The sequence below is a fragment of the Entelurus aequoreus genome, linkage group LG08, assembly GCF_033978785.1.
Source record: "Entelurus aequoreus isolate RoL-2023_Sb linkage group LG08, RoL_Eaeq_v1.1, whole genome shotgun sequence".
Classification (NCBI taxonomy): domain Eukaryota; kingdom Metazoa; phylum Chordata; class Actinopteri; order Syngnathiformes; family Syngnathidae; genus Entelurus; species Entelurus aequoreus.
This window is the reverse complement of record NC_084738.1, coordinates 20,800,220-20,810,004: the sequence shown is the minus strand read 5'-3', so window position 1 is coordinate 20,810,004 and position 9,785 is coordinate 20,800,220. Positions and strand designations below refer to the sequence as shown.

General features: G+C 39.1%; 1 protein-coding gene across 1 annotated transcript in view; it reads right to left on the bottom strand.

Moving 5' to 3' along the window:
• Positions 1-215: 215 nt before the first annotated feature.
• Positions 216-9,785, bottom strand: part of sbk1 (SH3 domain binding kinase 1) — a 28,722-nt gene continuing 19,152 nt past the window's right edge. The window contains exons 2-4 of the mRNA XM_062054889.1: positions 6,068-6,312; positions 5,524-5,726; positions 216-2,331 (exon numbers count right to left, since the gene is read on the bottom strand). Of these exons, the coding sequence (XP_061910873.1) occupies positions 1,507-2,331; positions 5,524-5,726; positions 6,068-6,312 (1,273 nt within the window). The 3' untranslated portion in view covers positions 216-1,506. The remainder of the gene's footprint in view (positions 2,332-5,523; positions 5,727-6,067; positions 6,313-9,785) is intronic.

Here is a 9,785-nt window from a genome sequence, read left to right as displayed (position 1 = left end):
GCTATAAAATAATCTTATTTAGGTAACACTTTAGTATGGGGAACATGAATAAGTACTTAATAATGACTAATTAAGAGCCAATATGTTACTAATTTGCATGTTAATAAGCAATTAATGGTGAATATGTTCCCCATATAACCCTAACCCTAACCCTAACCCTCTAACCAAACCCTAACCCTAAACCTAACCCTAACCAAATAACTCTAAATGAAGTCTTTGTTACTTAGAATATGTTCCCCTAGTGTCCAAATAACTCTATATTAAGTCTTTGTTACTTAGAATATGTCCCCTTACTAAAGTGTAACACTTTATTTATTCTGATTCCAAATCGATTCAAAATTTTCAAAAATCGATTTGAATTTTTTTTTTTTAAAGACTCAATTTTAAAAAATACTTATACGCTGTGCTTATATGTCAGCAACCAAAAGGAAGTTCTGTAACCTGTAACCTCATTTGAAAAGTTTTTATTATAATTACTATGCCAAATAATACATTGCGAGAATAGGTTGGAATCAAGAATTGTGGTTTTTTTTTTGCTACAGCTGTTACATATACTGTAATATTGTACATGGTAATTGGGATTTGTTATTTATTGTATATATTATATAAAAATATAATATAATATAATAATATAATATATCAGTATATATTATATACTGTATATATAATATGTATATATTACATATATGTTATATTTTATATTGCTACTATGGTACATCTTTAGTCTACTTTATACCTGCATTTTCCTTTCCATCCTTACCCTTTCAATCCTTTGTAACTGAGCTACTGTGTTGAACAATTTCTCTTGTGGATCAATAAAGTTTGAGTAAGTCTAAGTGTTGAATTGAGACTCGGTTCTAAACCGAATCATCACCCCAAGAATGGAAATCCGATCCAATCTTGAGCTTCTGAAAGATTGGATGTATGTATAGAAGAGGAATAATAATCTATTGCAACAATACATTTGTGTCCAAATGTTGTGGTCTTTTTTAAATTAAAATGCATTGAACGGGTAAAACATGTGATTAATCATGATTAATCCAAACTTAAAGGTGCTGTAAATAAATAAGTAAAAATCGTGTAACAGCACTACTAAGAACATATCTAACAATGATTGAATTTTTAAATTTTACAATCTGTCCAGTGGCAATAGAAGAAAAAAAATTGGACCCCGGTCCGCACTTTGGACACCCCTGTGAGGAGGAGTCGTGGTCATGTCTCATGTGATCTTAGCACCACCATGTTGTGTCGACTGATAAAACGCTTGTCAGGAATGTGCTGCCAAGTCTGCAGAAGATTTTCATCCTACTTTGGCCATGGCCCTAAAATAGACAGTCCAGGTCCAACCTGCTTGATGATGACTGATCCGGAGCTTCTCTTTATTACCAGGAGTCCCTTCACACTTCGCCATTACTGTGGAAGGCCATCAAGTATGGTCCCACACAGATTTCATTACCAGGAGTCCCTTCACACGTTGCTTTCCCTGTGAAAAGCCATCAAGTGTGGTCACACACAGATTTCAATGGCAGTCGCCATGACCATCTGGCTTTTGTTCTTGTCCCGGCCCGGAGACTGGTGCTGTCCAGACTCCTCTCTGGGTGACAACGGATCGGAGAGAACGCTCCGTTTGAGAGGTGCCGGGCGAAGGCGGGAGCTTCCAGGAGGCGTGGAAGGCTCTGGTTGTCTGTGGGTGGCGTGCGAGGAGGAAGAAGATGACGAGGTGCAGTTGCCGGTGCACACCCCCGAGCTCGACCTTTCGCCTCTCTTGGCCCGGTAGGACGCTCTGCGCCGGAGCTCGCTCACCAGCTCGTATTTGACAAAACAGAAGACGTCTTTGACCCCGCAACGCTTTTCTGGCTCGGCAGCGAGGAGCCTCTGGAACATGCGCAGGGCGTCGTCGGTGAAGCGGCGCCACTGCGACGGGTACGTCCCCACCGGGCACCCCGCTTTCTGCCAGCGCCTGAACTCCTCATAGAACGTGTCGGCCGGAAGCGCCGCCTCCCAGGGGAAGTTGCCCGTCAGCATACAGAAGACCAGCACGCCGAAAGCCCACACGTCTAGACTGGTGGTGACCAGGAAGCCCTCGGTGCGGCTGGCGCGGCACACCTCGGGCGCCGTGTAGGGAATGGTGCCGCTCACCCTTTTCACGCGGGAGCCCACTCGGCGGGTCATGCCGAAGTCGGCCAGCTTGATGCGGCGACACTCACGGTCGAACAGCAGCACGTTTTCTGGCTTGACGTCGCGGTGCACCAAGTTTTTACTGTGCATGAAATCCAGGGCCAAACCAAGTTGTTGCATGCAGCGTTTCACCATTTCCTCTGGCAGGCCCACCTGGGAAGAAGAACACGGATTGATCGCTCGGATAAAGAAGACATGACATTAAGAAAACATAACAATTCTTAGATTAAAACAGCGTCTTAAAAACATGCTTTGGTTATAAGAGTCAAAAATTACAAACCACTTAAAACGCTCTCTAATCAATCAACTGCTCTCTATTGCAGTGGTAGTCAGAACTTATGTACTATCCCTTTAAAGGGCGAGTAAATGAGGTAGTAGGAAAGGATAGAGCAGGGGTCGGCAACCCGCGGCTCTAGAGCCGCATGCGGCTCTTTAGCGCCGCCATAGTGGCTCTCTGAAACTTTTTTAAAAATGTATGAAAAATTGAAAAAGATGAGGGGAAAAAAAATTATTTTTTGTTTTAATATGGTTTCTGTAGGAGGACAAACATGACACAAACCTCCCTAATTGTTATAAATCACACTGTTTGTATTAAACATGCGAGTATTTGGCAAGCGCCGTTTTGTCCTACTAATTTTGGCGGTCCTTGAACTCACCTTAGTTGTTACATGTATAACTTTCTCCGACTTTCTAGGACGTGTTTTATGCCACTTCTTTTTCTGTCTCATTTTGTCCACCACACTTTTAACGTTGGGCGTGAATGCACAAAGGTGAGTTTTGTTGTTATTGACTTGTGGGGAGTGCTAATCAGACATATTTGGTCACTGCATGACTGCAAGCTAATCGATGCTAACATGCTATTTAGGCTAGCTATATGTACATATTGCATCATTATGCCTCATTTGTAGCTATATTTGAGCTCATTTAGTTTCCTTTAAGTCATCTCAATTCTATGTATATCTCATGACACACTATTTGTATGTAATATGGCTTTTAATTTGTTGCGGCTCCAGACAAATTTGTTTTTGTATTTTTGCTCCAATATGGCTCTTTCAACATTTTGGGTTGCCGACCCCTGGGATAGAGCAAGGGACCCCAAACTTTTAGAGTACAGCAAGGAGTTACGTCCCATACCACCATATTATAATGTATTGGATATTATTTCATTTGATAGATGGCAACTACCTTTATTTCCGGACTACAAAGCACTACTTTTTTCCCACGCTTTGAAGCTTGAACCCTGCGCTTTATACAATGCTGCGGATAATTTATGGATTTTTTGAGTTCCCAAGCTTCACATCAGACCAATGAAATTGCCAAACGGGTCACGGTGAACCAATGAAATCATTCACATTACATCAAACGCACTCACTAAATCGTCAAGTCAGTTAGCGCTTTATGGACTCACCCTCGTCATGGAAAAGAAACGGCAAATTGCACAAAGCACAGCCCCAAAGCCGAAAAAGAAAAACAGAACGAAAACCCACCACCACGATCCGCCGAAAAAGACAACGCAGAACCATAGGATGAAAGTGAAAAGTGTAAACGAGGCTTAGAAAAGTCCGGCTGAGGCAACCCCGACTCCCTTCAACTCCGACACTGAGGAAAATTAACTCAGTGCGCGGGAGGAGGAGAAGGATGAGGACCGGGCTTGATGACTTATAAGGCTCACCGGATTATAGGGCGCATTAAAGAAGTCATATTATTTTAATTTATTTTCTGAATTGTGGTCTACATAACATGTAATGGTGGTTCTTTGGTCAAAATGTTGCATGGATTATGTTTCACAGATCATCTTCAAGCCGCTTTCTGACAGTCACTTCAGGACACGCCGTTTTGTGGGCGGTCTTATTTACAGGGCTCACCTTCGGCAGCGTCTTCTCCCCGTCATCTTTGTTGTAGCGGTGTAGCGTGCAAGGACGGGAGTGGAAGAAGTGTCAAAAGTTGGCGATAAATGTTTTAATGACTTTCAGACTTTACTTAAATCAATAACGGAGCAGCATCTCCTCATCCGGAAACAACAACAAGGCCGGAAATGTGTCCCGTGAAAAACCGTTTGACCGGAACTCTCTATTAACTAAAGTTCCTTGGGTGAATAATGTAAACTCACTACACCGCTATGTTTTAGTGCTTTCACGGCGAGTTCACTGACAGATATAAGTAAGAACTTTACACTACTTTATATTAGAAATGGCAACAGCGGAGGATGAATGTCCCATAACAAGAAGATAGAGAAAAAGAAGAAGCTTATCGACTATGTCGTCGGTACGGACCACAAAGGCGGACGCGCGCAATTTTTCAGGACGTATGCACATCCCAAATACACACCAGCAGGTACCAGAAGGTAAGAAAAGTTGCTTTTGCATAATATTGCAAAACAAAACGCCAGATAATATGTCTTACCTTATACACACACCATAATAATACTCCATCAAGCGGTGCGGCTTCATAGCTTAACAAAGTCGTACTAAAACATTTTGATAGATTTTTGAGCGCCGTGTGTAATGTTCTATATTTTCAATGGAACATATAAAATGTTGGTGTTGTTTACTTTAGTCATATTGCAGTCTACACGTATCTCCTATGTTTGACTGCCATCTACTGGTCAACCTTATCATTACACCATGTACCAAATAAAATTGCTTCGAGGTCGGTAAGCAAAACCAGAATTATTCCGTACATTAGGCGCGCCGGGTTATAAGGTGCACTGTCGAGTTTTGAGGGAAAAAAATGATTTTAAGTGCGCTTTATAGTCCGGAAAATACGGTAGGTAAACTCATTTTGTGCAAATTTTTCAAAATAGAAAAACTGACATAATTACATCAAATGGGCATTGAAAGGGTTCAAATAAAATACAATTTAAAATATGACATATTAGCTAATTTTACTCAGAACTGAGAGATTTGAGCAAAAAATAATTATTAAAAATACAAGAATCCAAAAATGGTGATATACACTCAGCTTCTTAACTGTTTAACTCTCAAAGGACTTTGTCATCATGGCGTTACTTAACTGCTATTAAATGATGCTTGCCTCAGAGGCTTGAAAACAATCAATGAATACAATTTACTAGGATAACAAGATTTATTTTCCAAAATGTGAAATAGTTATTTTTGGTCCATGTTTCACGGCACTCGTTTTAATGAGAAAACCTTGAAGTCTTCTTCCAGCACATCAAGTGAAATAGTTGTAAAGCAAAGTGAGGAGCGCTCACACAGCAACAGAACCGAGAAAAAGACTGCAGTCCCAGGAGATCTTGTTAAAAGTGTACTGTCTCCAACATGATTGGAGCAGCTCTGTCGCAGGCAAGACAATGATTGGTGGAGACAGGGATGATGATATTACCTGTGGGGGAATGATGTCGAAAAGGTCCCCAGCGGGGGCATACTCTTGTCCAAATACATAGCTGTCCTCCGTCTCGAAAAGCACGTCCAGGACTTTGATGATAAACGGGCTGGAACTAAGCGAGCCCGTTAGACTGAATTCCCGCAGGAAACTCTTCAGCTTTGTCTTGTTTTTGGTGACAAATTTCAGCGCCATCTTGGTACCTGACGGGGCAAACACAAAGGACTACGTCAATATTCTAAATTAGTGGTTCTCAAACTTTTTTCACCGAGTACCACCTCGTAAAACACTTGGCTCTCTAGTAACCAACATTAAAATATAGTCGCGTAGTAGGCATACGTATTCATTAAAAACAATTGTACAAGTACATTTTGTATGTTTGACCACTGTAAAATTACACAGTTTGAACAGTAACACTGTGTTTGAATATAGGAAAATAAAACACTGCACTTAAATAATCAATCAAATATTTGGCGCAGCAGTTTGAGAATCTCTGTTCTGAATGTTTTAATTAGTATGAGAAATTGTTGCCGTATGCGCTCACCCTGCGTTCTGTGAGCCACCAGGTCCACCTTGCCATAGGTGCCCTTCCCCAGCTCGCGGATGTGCTCGAACTGTTTGGCTACATCAGCTGCAGAGAGTGAGGTGATGGCCAGGGCTTGCATGTCCTCCACGGGCACCCCTCCACTGCAGGGGGCCGTTTTGGACGTGGGAGAGCCACCACCGCTGCCCACCCGTCCTGGCCCAGTTGGAGAAAGGGACAGGCTGGCCTTAACGCTGTGCGGCAGACTGTCGAGGGAAGGAAAAACAGGTATGAGCTCATTGAAAAGCTTATTTTGGTGGTTTGTAGTGAACGCAAAGTAGAGATTCAGTTGCAAAAATGTCCTCACTTGACAAGTCGCCAGTAGGTCAACTTTTTTCATGTCTTATTTTCTTGTCTAATGGGGCAGTTTGAATTTGACCCTGTTGCTATGGCAGCTGGTTGTTGAATTTTATAATAAATATACAAACTTAATTAAAGAAACAGGAAGTCCTTCCTGATATGTGTAACTTCAAAATGTAAATTTGTATTAAAGTGGATAGTTTATGCTGCCCTTTTTTTTTTTTTTTTTTGCTGCAGCTGTTACATATACTGTAATATTGTACATGGTAATTGGGATTTTTTTATATATTGTATATATTATATGACAATATATTATAATATAATAATATAATATATCTATATATATTATATACTGTATATATATTATGTTAATATTACATATATGTTGTATTACATATTGCTACTATGGTACATTTTTAGTCTACTTTATACCTGCATTATCCTTTCCGTCCTTACCCTTTCCATCATTTGTAACTGAGCTACTGTGTGGAACAATTTCCCTTGTGGATCAATAAAGTTTATCTAAGTCTAAGTCTAAGTCTAGTAAATCATTGTAGTTAATGTGAGGGAAAATTCATGTGAGACTGTTTTTATGTCTCCTTAAATGTGATGGTGAGGCTCTGATGGATGGTAAAGTCATTTTGTTGTTAACCACGATGGCAATGACAAGAAGCCCAGCAGGCACAAGACTTTTAAACAACGTTGATAACTTGTTGTATTAGGTCCTGACGTTGACCAACTCAAACCTAACGTTGGAACAAAAATGCCTTTTGACGATGCATAATCAATGTTGGGTTCTGATGTTGATTTGACCATTGAAATTTTGTCATTTCCCAACCAACATCATGGATCCAATGTTAGACACCAACGTTGTCCCAATTTACCAATACAACTATTTTGCAACATTGTTTCAAAGTCAGTTTTAATGGAAAATCAACGTTTTGTAACTTCTGGGCAGGGATTCTATTATATTCAATTGGTCTTTGTCTTTTGCAGCACCCTTACGTTCTGTTCCTTGTCCTGACAGCACACATGTTCCCCATTGTTAATTAGTTCTGTTTAGTTCCAACTTGTTTCCTCCTTCATTGTTGGTTCATTATTTTGTGTATGCCACAGTAACATGTTGATTCCAACTTTTTCTACTGACTCCTACCTAATTAAATTACTCAACCATCCTATCCTCACTTTGTCTACCGTTTCTGCATCCTGGGGTCATGTCAACAGCCACAAAGCACCATTGTCTCATATAACATTGCATTGCATTAACACCAAAGAGTCTAAGACAGGAAGTGTACAGTATTTTGTTTATTTTATTTTATCTCTTGACTGTTATTGAGGCATGTAGGTTGTTTTATTCATTATAAATTATATTATGTTTCTAATAATAAATATTGAATATTATGTATAGTACATTTTGTTGTTTTAGTACTAAAATTATCAAGTAAATTATCACTAAAAGTGATAATATTAATATTCATATTTAATATGATTAGTAGGAGATTTTTATGATTGATACATCTCTTTCTTTTATGTTCTCAAATTTTACATAATTATCATTAGCTGGTGTCCAAGATACCAAATAATGATAATAGTAATAACCTTAACTCACAGCCATAAAACCTTACAACACACTAATATAAATATTGTAATCTGTTTTGTTTGTTGGTGTGCAAAATATTTGTAAAATATATAGTTTTTGTGGTTTATTATTTGTACATACTGCCATCATTTAGTGTGCAATATGTGTGTATGTGCATAGGTGGTAATTATTAATATTCCTAATTTTAAGGTTTTCATTGTTTTGTTTTTTATCACATTTTACTTTTTTTACTGTATGTAAAATCTGCACTACAACCACAGAAAATCCCCATTGTGGGATACATAAAGTCTAACCTACCCTATCCTATCCTATAAAGATTTTTGCTGGATAAAAGCCTCCAACTGTTAAAATGCTTTTTTTGCTAGCTAATGTCCACATGATGTAGTTTTCATTGCATATCCCAAAGGAAGACTAAATCTTCTGTTTTAACAGGCGCTCATTAACATAAAATCAATTTCGCAGGAGAGTATATATGTGAAGGGAGAGGCCTTTGAGTACATGTATTAGACTTCCTGTGTCCCTCCAGATCACTTTGGCCAGTGTTCACGTGCAGCCACAAGCATGAATGACTGGCCTTGCAGCACTTACTGGCACAGAGTGATGAGAAAATCAATAGTAGCAGGTGTGCATATGCCAGTAAAGCAGGCCATATGTTTTCTGGGAAGCAAACCCCATTACCTGTTGATATCTGTGGCACATTGCAAGCTAAGAATGTACTGGCTATAAAATGAAACCATATGAAAATAATCGAGCATCCAATCAACCACGGCACTCATTGTCAATGTCCTATCTCGTTTAAACCAATGAGATATGATGATATAAGCTATGATACAAGCAGTCCTGCAGCGTGTTTACTTGTGCAAAGCAGGACAGACCGTTAACATCTAAATGTCCTCCAATAAGCACACAAGGTTGGTCTTTTTTTGCATTCTAGTGAAGTCATTTACAAAAGGTAAACATGGTAGGCTATAGGCTACTAGGAGCTAGTAGCCACACAACAGCTAAGCACACAATAGCACACAAGCTAGACATACATACTAAGCGTACTTAATTGGACAATACTGCAGTCTAAACAGGACACACTGTACGTATACATTCACAGTACAAACATACATATACACATACTGTACATATACATTCACTGTACAAATATACATATACACATACTGTACGTATACATTCGCAGTACAAACATACATATACACATCCTGTACATATACAAGCACATATACATACATATAATCACGTTTCATCAAACATATATTAACGTTGTTGCCCTAGGGTACACTAGTTAACAGATGGCACACCGACAAAGCTTAACCTATTGTTACTATAACAATCTACAAGGTTAATACAGTTTGCTTATTTTTCCTTCCCCTCCATTTATCTGCTTTCTTTTGTATTTCAAGTTATCATTACATTTTTGCATTGTTGCATTTGAAACAATTGTATTGTTGTTAATAGAGGTAATTATTGTTATTATTTATTATCAATAGTGCTATTGATATTGATATTTGTATTGCTCCATTTGTAGTGTAATAATGTTCATTTTCATTTCTGTTTAATTAATATTTATTTCACTAACTGCTTCGTTAGAAGTAGCTAAAACACTGCAGACTGGGGCTGGACGTTACCCGCAAGCTAGCCATGTCTCAAAGCACCTCTTCCTGAGGGCGTTTCAGTGTTATAACTTCACCTTTATCTTTAGTTTTTAAGCCAAAATGCGTCCGTTCTCCCTTTTCTGTCTACACACAGTGTCTGTTTGTAAGTACTCCGTGA